The sequence below is a fragment of the Neofelis nebulosa genome, chromosome 14, assembly GCF_028018385.1.
Source record: "Neofelis nebulosa isolate mNeoNeb1 chromosome 14, mNeoNeb1.pri, whole genome shotgun sequence".
NCBI lineage: Eukaryota > Metazoa > Chordata > Mammalia > Carnivora > Felidae > Neofelis > Neofelis nebulosa.
This window is the reverse complement of record NC_080795.1, coordinates 921,922-944,139: the sequence shown is the minus strand read 5'-3', so window position 1 is coordinate 944,139 and position 22,218 is coordinate 921,922. Positions and strand designations below refer to the sequence as shown.

The window sequence follows — 22,218 nt, the reverse complement described above, 5'->3', positions numbered from 1 at the left end:
TTTGAAAAATGAATACAGGTTATTTTTTAGCTCCTGTAGTATTTAAATAAAAAAGCCTGGTTATTAATCAGCTGCATGGGTGGCAGCAGGACTGAGAGATAGGAAGATACCAGATCTGATCACAGCCTCAGAGCGAAGACTGGGAGGTCTAATGGACATAAAAGTGGCAAAGAGGAGGTAGAAGGAAGAAGGACTGGAAGGTCACGGATCCTCTGAGTCAGGTTGGGGTGAGAAAACATATTTCCTTAGAGGTGAGGGCCAGCTGTCAACGTTAAGATGTTTGTGTTTGTTTCACATTACTTCCAGAACAAGGAGAGTCCATTTGCCCTTATGTATTTTCTGTCTAGATAGGATGTGATTGTAGAATTGAGCCTGCAAATTTGGAAACATGTTGGCTAGGGAGAATGTGCTATGGCTCTCAGCATCCAGAGGTGTCTAGAAATACCTGCTCTTCAGGCCAGGTGTTACAGATTTAGACTGCTTGGGTGGGTTGTGATGGAAAACTCTGAAGATTCACCAAAAGTTTTGTTTGGAGCAATGTTGTAAATGGTAGTTAAATTTGCAAGCTAGTCCATGAAGACCTACCTGAAATGTGGCACAGACAGTATCCTGTTGTAGGGATATAACAGTCTGTTTACAGACACTCTGGTTGTTTCCATTTTGGGGTCCTTTTAAATAAAACAGTTAAGAACATTTGTGACCAAGTGTTTTTGTGGACATACGCTTTCACTTCTCTTGAGTGAAAACCTAGAAGCAAGATTGCTGGGTCTTGTGGGAGGTATATATGAAACAGTAAGAAACTGCTAAACTCTTTTCAAACTGGTTGCGCCATTTTATATTCCCAGCAGCAATGCGTGGGAGTTCCTGTCAGCCCATATCCTAATCAACACAGGGTTTTGGTGGTCTTTTCAATTTTAGCACTTCTCATGGGTGTATGATATTGCCTTACTGTGGTTACAAATTTGAGTTTCTATGGTGACTGTTGATAATGATCTTTTTTTTCCTGTAGTTACTAGCCATTCTTTTTTTTTTAATTTTTAAATTTTTTTAATACACATCCAAGTTAGTTAGCATATAGTGCAACAATGATTTCAGGAGTAGATTCCTTAAGCCCCTTACCCATTTAGCCCATCTCCCCTCCTACAACCCCTCCAGCTACCCTCTGTTTGTTCTCTATATTTAAGGGTCTTTTATGTTTTGTCCCCCTCCCTGTTTTTATATTATTTTTGCTTCCTTTCTCTTCTGTTTGTCTGTTTTGTATCTTAAATTCCTCATATGAGTGAAGTCATTATGATATTTATCTTTCACTAATTTCACTTAGCATAATACCCTCTAGTTCCATCCACGTAGTTGCAAATGGCAAGATTTCATTCTTTTTGATTGCCGGAAGAATGCTGGTGTTATTTTGATAGGGATTGCAGCCATTCATATCTTATGAGATACTCAGATTATTTCGCTCATTTTAAAATTAGATTGTATGTCTTTTTATAAATGAGTTGTAAGAGTTCTCTACATCATTTGGTACAAGTCCTTTTCTAAAAGTATTGCAAATAATTTCTGTGGCTTGGCTTTTCATTTTCTTAGCATCTTTGAAAGAGCAAATGTTTTAAAGTTTACATCCAGTTTACCAGTTTTCCATTTTTTTTATTAAAAAAATTATTTTTAATGTTTATTCAATTTTTTTTTTAGGGGGAGAGAGAGAGAGGCAGAGAGACAGAGATAGAGTGTGAGCAGGGGAGGGGTAGAGAGAGAAGGAGAAGTTGTTGAAGCAGGCTCCAGGCTCTGAGCTGTCAACACAGAGCCTGATGCGGGGTTTGAACTCATGAACTGTTAGATCATGACCTGAGCCAAAGTTGGGTGCTTGACCAACTGAGCCACCCAGGTGCCCCTACATTTTTTAATTTAAACATTACTTCTGAGGGAAAGAAATTTTTCAATAGCTTTATGTAAATTTTTTATGAAAAACATTATAAGATAGTAGCATATAAGTATAAAAAAATGTAGAAGAGTACAAACAACATTTAAAATATCCTGAAATCCTACCGTTAAGAAAAAAATCACGATTTCAGTGGCACTGCTTCTAAACCTTCCCCTCCCTTTCTCTGTCCCTCACTGTCTCCTTCTCTTTCTTCTCCCTTAACCTCCTTTCATTCCCCTTCTTCCCAGGGAGAAGGTATGGGGATAAAAGAAGAGAGATATCTTGACCAAAAGGAATATTCATAATTTCTGTGACCTTAAGGTTTTCTGCTATGTTGTGTGTGTTTCCCTGATAGCACACTGAAATCTACATGATTAACTTATAATGGCAACATAGTTGATATATATAATTGTATTTAAGTTAGAGTTCCGTTTATCCTCTACTGTTGGATAATTATTTGCAACTTTTTGCTACTGTATCAGAAAATAATTGGATAATAATGTATAAAAAGGATGTTTGCTGAAAGCATAATAATAAATTAGAAAGTTTAAAAAAATTTTTTATTTAAATTCTAATTAGTTAATATATGGTGTAATGATGGTTTCAGGAGTAGAGTTCAGTGATGCATCACTTATGTGTAACACCCAGTACTCATCACAAGTGACCTCCTTAGCCCCTCCCCCATCCACCTCCCTCCATCAACCCTCAGTTTGTTCTTTATGGTTGAGTCTCTTATGGTTTGCTTCCCTATTTTTTTTAATCTTTTTTTTTTTCCTTTCCCATATGTTCATAGGTTTTGTTTCTCAAATTGTCCACATGAGTGAAATCATATGCTATTTGTTTTTCTCACTTATTTTGCGTAGCATAAGATACTCTAACTTCATCCATGGTGTTGCAAATGGCAAGATTTCATTCTTTTTGATGACTGAGTAATATTCCACAGTATATATACACCACATCTTCTTTATTCGTCAGTTGGTGGACATTTGGACTTTTTCCGTAGTTCGGCTATTGTTGATAGTGCTGCTGTAACCGTCGGGGTGCATGTACCCCTCTGAATCTGTATTTTTGTAACTTTTGGCCAATACCTGGTAGTGCAATTGCTGGATTGTAAGGTTCTATTTTTAACTTTTTGAAGAGCCTCCATACTGTTTTCCAGAATGGCTGTACCAGTTTTCATTCCCATCCATGGTGTAAGAGGTTTCCCCTTTCTCAACATCCTTTCTAACATCTGTTGTTTCCTGTGTTGTTAATATTAGCCATTCTGACAGGTGTGAGGTGGTATCTCATTGTGGTTTTGATTTGTATTTCCCTGATGATGAGTGATGTGGAGCATCTTTTCATGTATCTGTTAGCCATCTAGATGTCATTGGAAAAAAGTCTATGTCTTCTACCCATTTTTTACTGGATTGTGTTTTGGATGTTGAATTTGATAAGTTCTTCATAGATTTTGGATACTCGGCCTGTATCAGATATGCCAGTGGTAAATATCTTCTCCCATTCCATCGGCTGCCTTTTAGTTTTGTTGATTCTTTACGGTGCAGAAGCTTTTTATCTTGATGAAGTCTCAATAGTTCATTTTTGCTTTTGTAGAAATAGTGTATAAATGTGAAAACATTAAAATATATTCATAAAGTGAAAAAGTATTTGTTTACTTCTTGAAGGAACATGTTCTTTAAAAAAAAATTTTTTTTTAATGTTTATTTTTGATAGAACGTGAGTGGGGGGATGGGGCAGAGAGAAAGGGAGACACAGAATCGGAAGTAGGCTCCAGGCTCTGAGCTGTCCACATAGAGCCTGATCCAGGGCTTGAACTCCCACACCATGAGATCAGAGGAACATGTTCTTGATGTGCGTGAAGAAGGAAATTCTGAGGCAGTATATGTGATATCCCATTCTTCTAAAATAAATGGTTTTGTGTGGGATTGGGGTGTGTGTTGGTAGTTTGGCAATGGAAGTGTGGATACCTGTTTTCTGCTTCTGATAATTATCTAGATTCTCTCTGTTCTTGGACAGTCTTTGTGTTGAAATTAGGAATGCTTTCTTGAATACCTGTGTTCTTGCATTTAGGTTACTGTCCCTTGGTAGATAGAGATCTACTTGCTTCTCAGAGTACTTTTTCCCCTTGCCTCACCCAATTCAAGCTTCAGTGTATAGCTTATTTTTTTTGAAAGGTGAGTTACACATGTGTAACACAGTGTAACACACTGTGAGTTACACATGAGGTCTAACTAGGCCTCCTGCTACATTGGGAGACCTAAATGCAAAACCTTGTTTTTGTGCATATGGCTTTCTACATTTGCCTGATCATCTTCAGTCCCTTTCTGTAGGAAAAATGTATCCTGTATAATAAAGCCTTGTTTAAGAGAGTGTCTTTTCTGAACTTGATGCAGACTAAGCAGATTAGAGCAGTAGTTCTTTGTCAGTAAAAGCAATTGTGTAGAATTACAACAACATATTGATAATATCTAGTTCAACAATCTACCCTTTTTACGTTTGTATAGATTCTTATTCTTTTGTTTTGCTGTTAAATATTCCTAAAAAGTAAATATTATGCCGTTGCAGATTTCTTTTATGGTGGCAAAAGATGCAGAAATGCATAAGAATAAACTGCAGTACTTTATGGAGCAATTCTATGGAATCATCAGGAACACGGATTCAAACAGCAAGGATTTATCCATTGCAATTCGTGGATATGGACTTTTTGCAGGAGTATGGCCCATTAATTTACTCTGATCTTTTTATTTTCATTTGAGTGTTTAAAGGAATAGAATTTATTGTGTTTTTGAACAGCATCTCACACTTGTGACAGTATTGTTACTTGCTTTGTTGTTAACTTGATTTTTCAGTGCCAACTATGTACTAGGATTTTGTGCACATATTACCTCAAATTCTCATAACTCTCCTATAAGCTTTTAGGAGTATCATTCCACTTTACAGATGAGGAAACAGACCCACAGGAATTAGGTAACTTGTCAAAGGACATAGTAATTGACAGAGCTATGATATAAATTGAAGTCATTTTTTCAGTTACGCTATGCTGCCTGTTATTTATGAAGTAAAATTTTAATTGCTGTTACACAGTGTTTTAGAAAGGTTCTTATGACAGGAGTGTATATAAGAATATTGATGGTAACTATAGTTATTTCCCTCTTAGTGGATCTCTATGACTTCTACTTTATAGAGAAAATGGCTTGCTACTTCTCTTTCTACAGATCTGCCCAATCAGTGTCTACTCTCTTTTTCAGGGAAGGAGAGTCCCTCTTCCCAGCTTTCTACTCTTACTCTTCATTCCATTTCTGATAATTTCCTCACTTGCTTCCAAATCATCTTTCCTCCTCTTGCTTTGTTTAAATCTTCATTTCCATTTGTCTCTGTTGGGCCCTTTAAATATATTTAGGGCAGAAGAACCTGTATGTGAAGAGGCTCAGATGTAAATGAAAACAAGGAATTTTTTTTTTTTTTTTTTTTTTTTTGAGAGAGTTTTGCATGCATGCACATGCGTGAGCAGGGCAGGGGAAGAGGGAGAAAGAGAGAGAATGTTAAGCAGGCTCTATGCCCAGTGCAGAGCCTGACTCAGGGCTCGATCCCACCACTGTGGGATCATGACCTGAGCCGAAATCGAGAGTTAGGTGCTCAATCCCGACTGAGCCACCCAGGTACGCCAAGAACATGGAATTTTCAACTTTATACACTGTGGTCTGACCAACTTCAACTTGTTCACTGTGGTTAGATATGTTCACAGTGTAGCTGGAGCGTGATAGTCAAGAATGAAGGGAGAGGGAGTCTACAAAGATGAACTAGTCAGATCCTCAGGGAAGCTAGATTAGATCTGAAGTCCAAAGAAGCCTTTGAAAAATCTGAAGCTCGATAGTAGCATTATCAGATGTGTGAGTGACACAGGTGGCTCCGGATGTAGTGTGCAGCACGGTGTAGTAGTGAATTCCAGCTTTGTGTTTACTTCTCAGTCTCCCCTTCTAGGTGACCAGCCTCACGGTGCAGAGACCACATCTTACTGGTCTTTGGTAGCTGCCATCTAAGCAATATCTAGGATAGTCGACAATCAATAGATGTTTTGTGTATAAATAAATATTTAGAGTAACAGATTATTTTTTTTTTAATTTTTTTTTTTTTCAACGTTTATTTATTTTTGGGACAGAGAGACAGAGCATGAACGGGGGAGGGACAGAGAGAGAGGGAGACACAGAATCGGAAACAGGCTCCAGGCTCTGAGCCATCAGCCCAAAGCCTGACGCGGGGCTCGAACTCACGGACCGTGAGATCGTGACCTGGCTGAAGTCGGACGCTTAACCGACTGCGCCACCCAGGCGCCCCAACAGATTATTTTTAAAAGCATCTTTATGAGATATATTTTATAACTGTGTTTCATCTCCATTAAAAAGTTTGTTGATATTCAGTTTATAATCACATGGCTTAACATGATACTTTAAATCTTATTATTTTGACATTGACGAGATTGATAGACATTTGTTTACCTTTCTGAAAGCCTTGCAAGGTTATAAATGCAAAAGATGTTGACTTCATGTATGTAGAGCTCATTCAGCGGTGCAAACAGCTGTTCCTCACCCAGACAGACACTGTTGATGACCACATTTACCACATGCCAAGTTTCCTCCAGTCTGTTGGAAGTGTTTTGCTTTACCTTGATACAGTAAGTGAAATTAATTAAACTGAGCACTATTTTAATTAATCTCAGTTCTTCAGATAATTCGACGGTGTCATAGGAATTGTATGCATTCAGTATAGGCACTGTTGTGATCAAGACATTTTTAATTAGTATTTTGTGTTAATTATTGTCATGAAGCTTGACTTTTTGTTATCCAAAGCAGGAAAACTTATTTGTTATTTGTTCCATTTTTATAAAAAGATTAAGATTGCTGCTTGGGGTAGTTTGCACCGTAAGTATCAGACAGTTTTACTCTTGATTTTTTTAGGCAGTCACAGTGTTAAGCTTATTAGTAGATTAGGTATAAGCCAGGTTTTTCATTTATCTAATATGTGTCTACTTGAGTTGTAATTATTTTAGATATTTATATCATTCCTATATTTATTTATTTCCTTCTCTAACTTTTAGTTTGCTCTCCATTTCTGCTAGGTTCCTGAGGTGTATACTCCAGTTCTGGAACATCTCATTGTGGCACAGATAGACAGTTTCCCACAATATAGTCCGAAAATGCAGTCAGTGTGTTGTAAAGCCATAGTAAAAGTTTTCCTAGCCTTGGTGGGGAAAGGACCAGTTCTCTGGAATTGCATCAGTACTGTGGGTGAGTTTGGAACTCACCCTTGTTTTTATGATGATGAATGATGAATACCTAGCATGTTGTTTGATGTAGATATCTTTTGTATCTTTTTATTTTTCAATATATGAAATTTATTGTCATATTGGTTTCCATACAACACCCAGTGCTCATCCCAAAAGGTGCCCTCCTCAATACCCATCACCCACCCTCCCGTCCCTCCCATCCCCCATCAACCCTCAGTTTGTTCTCAGTTTTTAACAGTCTCTTATGCTTTGGCTCTCTCCCACTCTAACCTCTTTTTTTCTTTCCTTCCCCTCCTCCATGGGTTTCAGTTAAGTTTCTCAGGATCCACATAAGAGTGAAAACATATGGTATCTGTCTTTCTCTGTATGGCTTATTTCACTTAGCATCACACACTCCAGTTCCATCCACGTTGCTACAAAGGGCCATATTTCGTTCTTTCTCATTGCCATGTAGTACTCCATTGTGTATGTAAACCACAATTTCTTTATCCATTCATCCGTTGATGGACATTTAGGCTCTTTCCATAATTTGGCTATTGTTGAGAGTGCTGCTATAAACATTGGGGTACAAGTGCCCCTATGCCTCAGTACTCCTGTATCCCTTGGGTAAATTCCTAGCAGTGCTATTGCTGGGTCATAGGGTAGGTCTATTTTTAATTTTCTGAGGAACCTCCACACTGCTTTCCAGAGTGGCTGCACCAATTTGCATTCCCACCAACAGTGCAAGAGGGTTCCCGTTTTTCCACATCCTCGCCAGCATCTATAGTCTCCTGATTTGTTCATTTTGGCCACTCTGGCGTGAGGTGATATCTGAGTGTGGTTTTGATTTGTATTTCCCTGATGAGGAGCGACGTGAGCATCTGTTCATGGGCCTGTTGGCCATCCGGATGTCTTCTTTAGAGAAGTGTCTATTCATGTTTTCTGCCCATTTCTTCACTGGGTTATTTGTTTTTCGGGTGTGGAGTTGGGTGAGCTCTTTATAGATTTTGGATACTAGCCCTTTGTCCGATATGTCATTTGCAAATATCTTTTCCCATTCCGTTGGTTGCCTTTTAGTTTTGTTGGTTGTTTCCTTTGCTGTGCAGAAGCTTTTTATCTTCATAAGGTCCCAGTAATTCATTTTTGCTTTTAATTCCCTTGCCTTTGGGGATGTGTCGAGTAAGAGATTGCTACGGCTGAGGTCAGAGAGGTCTTTTCCTGCTTTCTCCTCTAGGGTTTTGATGGTTTCCTGTCTCACATTCAGGTCCTTTATCCATTTTGAGTTTATTTTTGTGAATGGTGTGAGAAAGTGGTCTAGTTTCAACCTTCTGCATGTTGCTGTCCAGTTCTCCCAGCACCATTTGTTAAGAGACTGTCTTTTTTCCATTGGATGTTCTTTCCTGCTTTGTCAAAGATGAGTTGGCCATACGTTTGTGGGTCTAGTTCTGGGGTATCTATTCTATTCCATTGGTCTATGTGTCTGTTTTTGTGCCAATATCATGCTGTCTTGATGATTACAGCTTTGTAGTAGAGGCTAAAGTCTGGGATTGTGATGCCTCCTGCTTTGGTCTTCTTCTTCAAAATTACTTTGGCTATTCGGGGCCTTTTGTGGTTCCATATGAATTTTAGGATTGCTTGTTCTAGTTTCGAGAAGAATGCTGGTGCAATTTTGATTGGGATTGCATTGAATATGTAGATAGCTTTGGGTAGTATTGACATTTTGGCAATATTTATTCTTCCAATCTATGAGCAGGGAATGTCTTTGCATTTCTTTATATCTTCTTCAATTATCTTCATAAGCTTTCTATAGTTTTCAGCATACAGATCTTTTACATATTGGTTAGATTTATTCCTAGGTATTTATGCTTCTTGGTGCCATTGTGAATGGGATCAGTTTCTTTGTCTTTCTGTTGCTTCATTGTTAGTGTACAAGAATGCAACTGATTTCTGTACATTGATTTTGTATCCTGCAACTTTGCTGAATTCATGTATCAGTTCTAGCAGACTTTTGGTGGAGTCTGTCGGATTTTCCATGTAGAATATCATGTCATCTGCAAAAAGCGAAAGCTTGATTTCATCTTTGCCAATTTTGATGCCTTTGATTTCCTTTTGTTGTCTGATTGCTGATGCTAGAACTTCCAACACTATGTTAAACAACAGAGGTGAGAGTGGGCATCCGTGTCATGTTCCTGATCTCAGGGAAAAAGCTCTCAGTTTTTCCCCATTGAGGATGATGTTAGCTGTGGGCTTTTCGTAAATGGCTTTGATGATGTTTAAGTATGTTCCTTCTATCCCGACTTCCTCAAGGGTTTTTATTAAGAAAGGTGCTGGATTTTGTTAAAGGCTTTTTCTGCATCGATTGACAGGATCATATGGTTCTTATCTTTTCTTTTATTGATGTGATGTATCACGTTGATTGATTTGCGAATGTTGAACCAGCCCTGCAGCCCAGGAATGAATCCCACTTGATCATGGTGAAGAATTCTTTTTATATGCTGTTGCATTCGATTTGCTAGTATCTTATTGAGAATTTCTGCATCCATATTCATCGGGGATATTGGCCTGTAGTTCTCTTTTTTTACTGGGTCTCTGTCTGGTTTGGGAATCAAAGTAATACTGGCTTCATAGAATGAGTCTGGAAGTTTTCCTTCCCTTTCTATTTCTTGGAATAGCTTGAGAAGGATAGGTATTATCTCTCCTTTAAACATCTGGTAGAACTCCCCTGGGAAGCCATCTGGTCCTGGGCTCTTATTTGTTGGGAGATTTTTGATAACTGATTCAATTTCTTCGCTGGTTATGGGTCTGTTCAAGCTTTCTATTTCCTCCTGATTGAGTTTTGGAAGACTGTGGGTGTTTAGGAATTTGTCCATTTCTTCCAGGTTGTCCAGTTTGTTGGCATATAATTTTTCATAGTATTCCCTGATAATTGTTTGTATCTCTGAGGGATTGGTTGAAATAATTCCATTTTCATTCATGATTTTATCTATTTGGGTCATCTCCCTTTTCTTTTTGAGAACCCTGGCTAGAGGTTTGTCAATTTTGTTAATTTTTTCAAAAAACCAACTCTTGGTTTCGTTGATCTGCTCTACAGTTTTTATAGATTCTATATTGTTTATTTCTGCTCTGATCTTTATTATTTCTCTTCTTCTGCTGGGTTTAGGCTGCCTTTGCTGTTCTGTTTCTCTTTCTTTTAGGTGTGCTGTTAGATTTTGTATTTGGGATTTTTCTTGTTTCTTGAGATAGGCCTGGATTGCGATGTATTTTCCTCTCAGGACTGCCTTCGCTGCATCCCAAAGCGTTTGGATTGTTGTATTTTCATTTTTGTTTGTTTCCATGTATTTTTTAATTTCTTCTCTAATTGCCTGGTTGACCCACTCATTCTTTAGTAGGGTGTTCTTTAACCTCCATGCTTTTGGAGGTTTTCCAGACTTTTTCCTGTGGTTGATTTCAAGCTTCATAGCATTGTGGTCTGAAAGTATGCATGGTATAATTTCAATTCTTGTATACTTATGAAGGGCTGTTTTGTGACCCAGTATATGATCTATCTTGGAGAATGTTCCATGTGCACTCGAGAAGAAAGTATATTCTGTTGCTTTGGGATGCAGAGTTCTAAATATATCTGTCAAGTCCGTCTGATCCAATGTATCATTCAGGGCCCTTGTTTCTTTATTGACCATGTGTCTAGATGATCTATCCATTTCTGTAAGTGGAGTGTTAAAGTCCCCTGCAATTACCACATTCTTATCAATAAGGTTGCTTATGTTTATGAGTAATTGTTTTATATATTTGGGGGCTCCGGTATTCGGCGCATAGACATTTATAATTGTTAGCTCTTCCTGGTGGATAGACCCTGTAATTATTATATAATGCCCTTCTTCATCTCTTGTTACAGCCTTTAATTTAAAGTCTAGTTTGGGGGCGCCTGGGTGGCTCAGTCGGTTAAGCATCTGACTTCGGCTCAGGTCATGATCTCGCGGTCTGTGAGTTCAAGCCCCGCATCAGGCTCTGTGCTGACTGCTCAGAGCCTGGAGCCTGTTTCAAATTCTGTGTCTCCCTCTCTCTCTCACCCTCCCCCATTCATGCTGTCTCTCCCTGTCTCAAAAATAAATAAATGTTCAAAAAAAAAAAAAAAAGTCTAGTTTGTCTGATATGAGTATGGCTACTCCAGCTTTCTTTTGGCTTCCAGTAGCATGATAAATAGTTCTCCATCCCCTCACTCTCAATCTAAACGTGTCCTCAGATCTAAAATGAGTCTCTTGTAGACAGCAAATAGATGGGTCTTGTTTTTGTATCCATTCTGATACCCTATGTCTTTTGGTTCGTGCATTTAATCCATTTACATTCAGTGTTATTATACGGATTTAGAGTCATTGTGATATCTGTATGATTTATGCTTGTAGTGATGTCTCTGGTACTTTGTCTCACAGGATCCCCCTTAGGATCTCTTGTAGGGCTGGTTTAGTGGTGACAGATGCCTTCAGTTTATGTTTGTTTGGGGAGACCTTTATCTCTCCTTCTATTCTGAATGACAGACTTGCTGGATAAAGGCTTCTCAGCTGCATATTTTTCCTGTTCAGCACATTAAAGATCTCGTGCCAGTCCTTTCTGGCCTGCCAAGTTTCAAAAGAGAGATCAGTCACGAGTCTTACAGGTCTCCCTTTATATGTTAGAGCACGTTTTCCCCTTGCTGCTTTCAGAATTTTCTCTTTATCCTTGTATGTTGCCAGTTTCACTATGATATGTCGTGCAGAAGATCGATTCAAGTTACGTCTGAAGGGAGTTCTCTGTGCCTCTTGGATTTCAATGCCTTTTCCTTCCCCAGTCAGGGAAGTTCTCAGCTATTATTTCTTCAAGTACACCTTCAGCACCTTTCCCTCTCTCTTCCTCCTCTGGGATACCAATTATGCGTATATTATTTCTTTTTAGTGTATCAGTTAGTTCTCTAATTTTCCCCTCATACTCCTGGATTTTTTTATCTCTCTTTTTCTCAGCTTTCTCTTTTTCCATAACTTTATCTTCTAGTTCACCTATTCTCTCCTCTGCCTCTTCAATCCGAGCCGTCGTCGTTTCCATTTTGTTTTGCATTTCGTTCAAAGCGTTTTTCAGCTCTTCCTGACTGCTCCTTAGTCCCTTGATCTCTGTAGCAAGAGATTCTCTGCTGTCCTCCGTACTGTTTTCAAGCCCAGCGATTAATTTTATGACTATTATTCTAAATTCACTTTCTGTTATATTATTTAAATCCTCTTTGATCAGTTCATTAGCTGTTGTTATTTCCTGGAGATTCTTCTGAGGGGAATTCTTCCGTTTGGTCATTTTGGATAGTCCCTGGAGTGGTGAGGACCTGCGGGGCACTTCCCCCGTGCTGTGGTGTATAACTGGAGTTGGTGGGCGGGGCCAAAGTCAGACCTGATGTCTGCCCCCAGCCCGCCGCTGGGGCCACAGTCAGACTGGTGTGTGCCTTCTCTTCCCCTCTCCTAGGGGCGGGATTCACTGTGGGGTGGCGTGGCCCGTCCGGGCTACTTGCACACTGCCAGGCTTGTGGTGCTGGGGATCTGTCGTATTAGCTGGGGTGGGTAGGCAAGGTGCACGGGGGCAGGAGGGGCAGGCTTAGCTCGCTTCTCCTTAGGTGATCCACTTCAGGAGGGGCCCTGTGGCAGCCGGAGGGAGTCAGACCCGCTGCCGGAGGGGTGGCTCCGCAGAAGGACAGAGTTGGGTGTTTGCGCGGAGCGAGCAAGTTCCCTGGCAGGAACTGGTTCCCTTTGGGATTTTGGCTGGGGGATGGGCGAGGGAGATGGCGCTGGCGAGCGCCTTTTTCCCCGCCAAACTGAGCTCTGTCGTCCCGGGGCTCAACAACTCTCCCTCCCTTTGTCCTCCAGCCTTCCCGCTTTCCGAGCAGAGCTGTTAACTTACGACCTCCCAGATGTTAAGTCCTGCTTGCTGTGGGAACACACTCTGTCCGGCCCCTCCGCTTTTGCAAGCCAGACTCAGCTCTGTTTGGCCGGCGGGCCGCCCCTCCGCCAGGCTCCCTCCCACCAGTCCGTGCAGCACGCACCGCCTCTCCTCCCTTCCTCCCCTCTTCCGTGGGCCTCTCTTCTGTGCTTGGCTCCGGATACTCCATTCTGCTAGTCTTCTGGTCGTTTTCTGGGTTAGTTAGGCAGGTGTAGGTGAAATCTAAGTGATCGGCAGGACGCGCGGTGAGCCCAGCGTCCTCCTACGCCTCCATCTTCCCCCTAAATCTATCAACCAACCCCTAATCTTAACGGTGACACAGCATATACACGTGAATGTAAACCTCACCTCATCTTTAACACTCACCCTACACCTGACTCGCACCATGCATGTGCACTCACATCATTGATACAGGGAGATCACAGGACTGGTGTGACTTCAGCACTGGAGATTTCCCTGGCCAAAACCTTAACTGTAGCTAAGGCTTTCTCCCTCTTTTGTATCTTTTGATGCCTGTTGGGGAACTAATGTTTTGGTGGATCAAAATCTCCTTTTTCATCCTTTTTTTTTTGAATCTTTTTTTTCTCCCTTTTGCTCCTGAATCTTAATGGTCTAAAATTTTACTCTGCGGATATTAACAGACTTGAGAGGGAAAATTGAGAGGTGTGGTTATGTTTAGTAAAATAGTGGCTGTCATTTTCACTGAGTGTTTGGGTGTACTTGTTGATGTTTCCTTCATTTTTGTTTTCATTTTGTTTTTTCAGTGCATCAGGGTTTAATCAGAATATGTTCTAAGCCTGTGATCCTTCAAAAGGTAAAGTCTGAATCTAATGTGTTGAGAATTAGTCTTTTGTCACTGAAAGTTAGAAGTGATGCTGGGATTTTTAGTCTGTAAATATACAAAAATGGCCTTTTTAGTTATAAGCCATGCCTTGCATTGTGAAAAGTGTAGGACATAATGCCTCTATAGTTTTTCAGGTGAATAAATTCCTACGTTATGGGACATCCTTAAATGTAACTTTACTGTTATATACACATTTTTACAAGAAGGGGGTGGCTTCTCTTGAAACTCTGAGACAGAATGCTTAGGCGTATCATGGGAGACATATCTTAGTTGCTTGAAGTTGTAGGATATAGGAGGAGGTGGGAGATGGACCTGAGTAGGAAAATGAGACAAATGACCCCTAGCAGATTCCTTGGGCATTGTTTTGAGATATTTTTTAATTCATCGCTATTTTAGTCCCAGTTAGAAAAATCATGATTTTTTTTTTTTTTTTTTTTTTTTTAGCTTGCTTTCTTATTATGCTTTCATGCTATACTATCTTCCTCAATCAAATTAGTATCTGACTAGTGAATGTTTTAGCTTAGGCAGTTCTGAAAATCAGAACATTCTGGCAGCCATGCTTATTTTGTGAATCCACCAGTAAATATTGGTTTGTTGTCTTCCTGCCCAGGGTGCTGAGTCTGAATCTGAAGACTATCGTGCATCAGGGGAAGTTAGAACTGGCAAATGGAAAGTGCCCACATATAAAGATTATTTGGATCTTTTTAGAAGTCTCCTGAGTTGTGACCAGATGATGGTAAAAATGACTCGTTTAAAGCCATGAAAGTACTCTAATTCCTCTTTATTAGTCTCCATACTTTTACCCTTAGGACTTGCTAATTTCAGAATTATATTTTATTAACTATTCAGTTGTTTTATTGCTAAAGTACTTCATGTAATAAAAAATTAAAGTGGTATCAGGAACAAAATCATAGAACTCATGTAAACTTAATAATTGCCATAGCTGAGTCCTTATTTCATCTGTGAGTAGCCAGTGTAGTATGTTTGATGCTAAATTATTTTTCCTGACAGATCAGCCTTGTAGGTAGCAAAAGTATAACAGTATTATCACCATGGAAGAGCTATTCTCTTTTTATTTGTTAAAGATGAAGATTAAAAAAAAAGATGAAGAGAAATGTCACTGACTCAGTAGTGTGAAGGCGAATGGTATATGGTTTTTTATGTCATTTATGATTAGAATAATGCCTCCTGCTTAATGTTTCTGATAGATGTTTCTCTAATGTCTCCTTTAAGCCAGGTTCTGGCCACCATTTCAGCATAGACTTTGACAAAGCATTATACCCTAGGAAAAACAATTTGTGTCCATAGATAATTTCTCTTCTCCTATCTTAGGAGTGTTTAGTTGTTTTCTTACTGAAGTAAAATAGTATAGCAGTGTTAGTACTTTTACCTACAATATTTTTCTTTTTTATATATGATGTTAGGTGTTCCTATGTTTTGTGGTTAAGTTCCATAGAATATTTGCCTGAGTAAAGGCAGAGTCATTGGCCTGTTTTTTGGAATAGTAGAATAGTTTCACTTAAAAAAAAGTTTACTTACTTATTTTGAGAGAGAGAGAGAGAGAGAGAGAGAGAAAGCAGGGAAGAGGCAAAGAGATGGAGAGAGAGAGAATTCCCAAGCAGCCTTTGTCTGTCAGTGCAGAGCTGACATGGGGCTTGAACCAATGAATTGTGAGATCGTGACCTGAGCCGAGACCAAGAGTCGGATGCTCAACCGAGCCAGCCACCCAGGTGCACCAGAATAGTTTCACTTTTAAAGAAATGATAAATTATATTTTTAAGTCCATTCTGAGGATAGGTGTGCATTTATCCATGTGTATGTATGCTTGTATGTGTGTATATACAGATATGTGTGTAAGCATGCTTATTTACACACACATATATATAAATGTACATGCATGTGTATTTGTACAAACGTGTATGTAACATACGTGTGTGTGTATATATACCTAAGTGTTTTTACACACACGCTTTAGGTGGGATGAATGCTTTGATGAGGATTGGCCTAAATCTTCTCATTTGCCACTTTGTACTTAGTAAGTATCTGTTACATGTATGGGTTAAGTCCTATCTGACTGAAATGATACTGTCCTAATAATTTAGGAAAGTGTCTACATTTTGCACCTGAAAACTTCCAGGTAAATCTCCTCCAGTTTACACAGAAGTTGCTATAATATCTGAATATGCAAGTACACATGTGCATTATAATTTAATATGGATACTGCTACCTTTTTGCATAAAATTTTGAAGCTTATTTTCTTTATTTTAAAGGATTTTCTTTTAGCAGATGAAGTATTTCTCTTTGTGAATTCCTCCCTTCAAAGTCTGAATCGTTTGCTATATGATGAATTTGTCAAATCAGTTTTGAAGATTATTGAGAAACTGGATCTTACACTAGAAAAACGGAATGTTGGGGGATATGAGGTTAGAAGTTTTTGTCAGTAATAATTTTGCATCATTTTTATAGCAGCTCTTTGTATGTAAACATCCAGGGGAAAATAGCACATTTGTAGAATATTGTAGGAAATTGATTTCTGCAGCATTCATGTGTGTCATTGATACTTTGCTAACTGAATAGCTCAGTGTGTAGAAAATGTTATCTCTATATTGTTCAAAAAGTAATTTATATGTTTAATATTTCAAAACCATTTATTTTAAAAAATTTGTTTCCTAGGCTTGTTACTCATTTCTTAGCAATAGTAAAGAGTCAGATCTTACTTTGTGTAGGGGTGACTTACTATAGTGGGATAGGGAAACCTGGGATTCCTCTTGTTTATAGCTAAGGAAACGCTGAACTCTGGGTTCAAGGTTAAATGTGTTCTTGAGATAGTAGAATATAGGCAATAGGGAGAAAAGGAAAATACACCCTCCCTTTTTCCTGTACTCAGATTCCCTGGCCTGTGTGACAAATAAGACATGGTTTAAGGCTGCCAGCTAGAAGCCACTGTGCTCTTATCTGAGGGTGTGTTTTAGGAAAGCACGATGGGAATGACGCTAGTGTCAAAGGACTTGAGTTCCAGTGGAAAATACTAATTTGCTTTTCAGCCCAGGGATTTTTTCTGAGACTAGATTCTGCTCGTTAGTGCATACGTACTTGCACTGTAATACCATGAAGTTAGACAAAAGATAGTGGAGGATAGATAAAGGAAGCAGTAACTGTATTGCATTTGCATTGTTCTGTTTTTTATGCTGGTTGATGGGAACAGCAGTATTTTTCATGCTTTGCGCGTGTCTAAAATAATTTCATTGAAAAACTTGCCAACAGGGACTTCTAGAACTATGTCCTCCCAACAAACCTGCTTTTTAGGACTTGCATCTTTGTCACTTTTGTTGTCTTCAGTGGCTTCCCTTGTACTTCCTTTCTCTTCTTGTTTTCTCTCTTCTGTTTCCTGCCCTTTATTTTTTTATTTTTTTTTATTTTTTTATTTTTTTTAAAACGTTTTTTATTTTTATTTTTTTGGGACAGAGAGAGACAGAGCATGAACGGGGGAGGGGCAGAGAGAGAGGGAGACACAGAATCGGAAACAGGCTCCAGGCTCCAAGCCATCAGCCCAGAGCCCGACGCGGGGCTCGAACTCACTGACCGCGAGATCGTGACCTGGCTGAAGTCGGACGCTTAACCGACTGCGCCACCCAGGCGCCCCATGTTTCCTGCCCTTTAAACTTCACCTCCAGCAGGGCAGTGGTCACCTCTGCGACCATTTCCCATGTAAACCTAGAATCCACCCTAATCCTCCTTTATAGCTTCCAGTGTGTATTTCTAACTGCTTGTTTTACATTTCCACCTGAGTTTGATGACACATAGTCTGTTCATAGTGAGTTACTGTTACTTAATACTATTAATGATTCCTGTTTCTCAGTTTGAAACCTCAAAGTCCTTATGGACACGTTCTAATGTTCTGAACTTGTACCTCTGTCAAGGCATCATTGCTAGTTCCTTCAAGAAGGTATAGCCCTCCCTCTTCATATTTTTGTATTTGTACTATTCTTTTATCACTTCACTTTGGCACTTCCTTTGTCTTTTTCTTTAATGTTTTTGAGCTTTGTCATCTTTATTAAATTATAAACTTTATTAAATTGTATTACTTGTAATTGAAGACCCATATATGCCTTTCTCACTTTGATAAAGTCTTTGGATACATCTACTTTCAAGGATGAAAACGAAGCTACTGGTGTTTGGGTGATCCCGACCTCTGATCCAGCTGCTAACTTGCATCCTGCTAAACCCAAAGATTTTTCAGCTTTCATTAACCTGGTGGAAATTTGCAGGTATTTAAAAAAATTCTAATTATTTAACGGTGGAAATCACCAGCTATTGGCTATAATATAGGAAAAACACTTCTATGGATGTATGAGATGAAAAAGTAAAAGACTTAAAATCTAAAATTGCTTATATGAATCTTTATATCTAAATGTACCAGCTTAGAATTATCGTCGTTTTCTGTTTAAAAGATCCTCAGGTAGGGAGGGGTGTCTGGGTGGCTCAGTCAGTTAAGCATCTGACATTTGATTTCGGCTCGGGTCATGATCTCATGGTTCCTGGGATCAAGCCCCATGCTGGGCTGTGCACTAAAAGCGTGGAGCCTGCTTGGGATTCTCTCTCCCTCTCTTGCTGCCCCTACTCTGTGCTTGCTTGTGCACATGCTCTCTCTCTGTCTCTCTCTCTCAAAATAAATAAATAAACTTAAAAAAAAAAAGATATCCTTGGGAAAAGAGGAACATGAAAATATTTACATAATGGAATCATATACCTTTTTGATTATATCCCTTATAATTTTGAAGCAGAATAAAAATATTATATGATAAAAACTTCTACATTAAGCTTTTAATTTGTTTTTACAGAGAGATTCTTCCTGAGAAACATGTAGAATTTTTTGAGCCATGGGTATATTCATTTGCATATGAATTAATTTTGCAGTCTACACGGTTGCCTCTCATCAGTGGTTTTTACAAATTGCTTTCTGTTGCTGTGAGAAATGCCAAGAAAATAAAATATTTTAAGGTGAGTGTTTTTTTGTGCGGACATTGAATATTCCTGTGTTTTTTAGGTTGCACGAGTGTGTATAAGTGCATTATAAAATAGTATAGTATATTGCAGTTTTAAAGTCTCATTTTCTGTGCTTTTAAAAATAGTGTGAGTGGCAATTGGATGACACTGTAAAAAAAGTTAATGGTATTTTCTGCTCTGCTTTACAAGCATCTGGCTGGTAAGGTTAGATTACCAGAGGTTCTCAAAGTGTGGTCCTAGGACCAGCAGCATCAGCATTACCTGAGAAATCTGTGCCCTCTCCAGACTTAGCTAATCAGAAACTCTGGGGGCAAGGCCGCACAGTCTGTGCTAGTAGACCACCCAGGTGATCTGGTGGCTAGTGACATTGGAGAATAACTAGGTTAGTGCACCTAATGCTCCAGTTTATCCCAAGCAGTCCAGTCGGTTGATCACAGGGTGGGCAGGGTCTCTCGGTTCGTAGGTGTGTGTACTGGAAGACAGGAAAGGGAAAGGGGAAGTGGACTTACCCAGGCCTCTGGCTTTTGACTAGTCATTCACCTATTACCTTAACGTTTTGTTTCTCTCTGGCCTCTGCCTAAAGTGTTATCAGAGCTGGGTTTTTTTCCCCCTCCGCGCAAGACGTTGGCAAAGTGAAAATGGATTCACTCCTTAGAAGTAAGACTGAGGGGCCCCTGGGTGGCTCAGTCGGCTGAGTGTTCCACTTGGGCTCAGGTCATGATCTCACGGTTGATGAGTTCGAGCCCTGCGTCGAGCCATGTGCTGACAGCTCAGAGCCTGGAGCCTGGTTCTGATTCTGTGTCTCCCTCTCTGGCCCTCCCTGGCTTGTGCTCTCTCTCTTTCTCCCTCTCTCTCAAAAATAAACAAACATTAAAAAAAAAAAAGAAGTAAGACTTGGAACTGCTACATTAGGACACAGAATTACATGATGTTGTTCACTTTACTAATTTACTGCTTTGTTCAACAGGGAGTTGGGCTAAAGAGTCAGACACAGTCTCCTGAGGACCCAGAAAAGTATTCTTGCTTTGCTTTGTTTGCAAAATTTGGTAAAGAGGTAATTTTTAAATGATTTATCCAATGTTTTCATGGGCTATTTAAAAATTAAAGTATGTTGATAAAAAAAGTCTTAGTGATCATAAATTATCTAATGACTTAAAAATTGGTTTGCTTAATCCAGATTGGGGTTAAGGGATTAGGAAGCACTAACAGAGGAAATCGTTGTATTTCAAAAGTCCCTTGAGTTTTCATTAAATAGTTTGTATGATGTCAACTCAAAACTAATGGATTCTTTAGCTCTCCATATAATGAGAATTAAGTACTTCAACAGATTAATTTTTCCTGGAGATCAGTGCTTACTTTGTAAATGACAGTAGCCATGTCATATAAAAGCTGCGTGATCAATTTTTGTGTTTGAGAATAAGGGTAAATATTTTTTAGCTGATTCTCAGATTATAGGCTCTATTCAGGTACACAGCTCCGTCTTTTTCTTTTTCTTTTTTGTTAAGGTTTCAGTTAAAATGAAGCAATACAAAGATGAACTTTTGGCCTCCTGTTTGACCTTTATTCTGTCCCTGCCACATGACATCATTGAACTTGATATTAGAGCCTATGTTCCTGCATTGCAGGTAAATACATTGTCTTAAGCAAATCCATTTTTTTCCCACATAATGTTATGTTTTCTAGAAAACATGGAACTGTCAAGGTCTGGCCACTATAGTTACAGCAGGTGCTTACCCATCAGACACCCCTGGTTCAAGTTCTCCTTCTGCCACTTAGTAGCCTTGGGACCTGGGACACTTGGCTTGGCCTCTCAGAACTTCCCTGACAGGTGGATGTGAAGATTAAACTTTCCTTGTGTTGAAAGTTTGCAGTAGAACACCAGCTACATAGACTGGTGGTGCTCCTTTTCCCAGGAATGGCCTTGGATGCCCCTCCTTACCTCCAGCAGTATCTGTCAGTAGAAAGGCTTATTCACCAGAAACCACAACTAATTGGTGTTTTTTTCTCTTTAAATGTTAAATTCCCTGTATTTCAGTCTACCTTGTTTGTATTGATATGTAGATGGCTTTTAAACTGGGCCTGAGCTATCCCCCACTGGCAGAAGTAGGCCTGAATGCCCTAGAAGAATGGTCCGTTTACATCTGCAAACATGTAATTCAGCCCTATTATAAAGACATTTTACCCAGCCTTGATGGATATCTGAAAATTTCAGCCTTATCAGGTAAGGTTTGGAAGAATTGTGATGTGTATCTTAAATAAAATGGCAATGTAATAACTTTAGTAGGACTATTTGTATTTCTGCAACTTCTGTAATTTGAGCCTAACGTATTCAAAATATGTTTGATTGAGATTTTTGTAATATTCCCAATTTAGTCAATATAATTGGGACATAAGAAAATACTTGTTGAGATATTAAACCTTGTTTTCATTTTATTCACTTATATCCTACCAAGATTTATAGAATCTTCAAGGGCAAAACTCTATCTTTAATATATTGAACTCCTTATAAATCCGAATACACTGCCTTGCAAATAAATAAATAGTTAAATAAGTAGGGATTAAAACTATGAAAATTTAACAGTAATTTTATATTTTGTTAATTTTTATTGGTTTTCCAAATATAATTGATGAAACACTAATGTTAGCCAGTTGAGAAGAATTGCTATAGTCGGTTTGGGAAAAGATTCAAAGGAAAAAATGATTGGGCCGGGCAAAAGTGCGACCAGTCAAGAAAAGCAGTAATTAGAGTTCAGGGGGACAGATTTACTTGAACCAGAATGAACATGGACACTGTTCTTAGATGGAGCAAAAAGAAAGATTCAGACTGGAGAAAGTGAAACATTGCTAAGACTTTACAAGTTAGTGTCATGAAAAATTAAGTGAATTAAGTATTAAATTTGTAAAATTTTATCTACATGAGCTGTTTTATTATTCAACTTAAGTATTGTTGATTTGGAAATAGTAAGTGAAAGTTGTGTGACACATTTTGTTCACTGAGTCGGTTTTTCTGACACCCTTGATGTATATTCAGAGTTCAAGAAGAGTCACAATTTTGGGAGATTTTTCTGTAAATGTTAGCAATAACAAGCTTATTTTAGAGACAAAAAAAAATAAGTTAATGTTTATAGGTTACTTAGGCTTTTAAAATTCACGTCATATAAGGATTGCTGTATTTGAGTAGATCACTAAAAAACATGGACTTAGTTAAAAAAAAATGAAGATATCTAATAGCAAATA

General features: G+C 38.8%; 1 protein-coding gene across 2 annotated transcripts in view; it reads left to right on the top strand.

The window, feature by feature from the left end:
* The window catches only part of PRKDC (protein kinase, DNA-activated, catalytic subunit), a 219,433-nt gene that overhangs the window by 13,143 nt on the left and 184,072 nt on the right, over positions 1–22,218 (top strand). For both annotated transcript variants that reach the window (XM_058698565.1, XM_058698566.1), the window contains 11 exons: positions 4,484–4,630; positions 6,426–6,590; positions 7,035–7,203; positions 13,895–13,944; positions 14,585–14,710; positions 16,245–16,397; positions 18,127–18,242; positions 18,816–18,975; positions 19,949–20,035; positions 20,487–20,606; positions 21,043–21,202. In XM_058698565.1, coding sequence (XP_058554548.1) covers positions 4,484–4,630; positions 6,426–6,590; positions 7,035–7,203; positions 13,895–13,944; positions 14,585–14,710; positions 16,245–16,397; positions 18,127–18,242; positions 18,816–18,975; positions 19,949–20,035; positions 20,487–20,606; positions 21,043–21,202 — 1,453 coding nt within the window. The remainder of the gene's footprint in view (positions 1–4,483; positions 4,631–6,425; positions 6,591–7,034; positions 7,204–13,894; positions 13,945–14,584; positions 14,711–16,244; positions 16,398–18,126; positions 18,243–18,815; positions 18,976–19,948; positions 20,036–20,486; positions 20,607–21,042; positions 21,203–22,218) is intronic.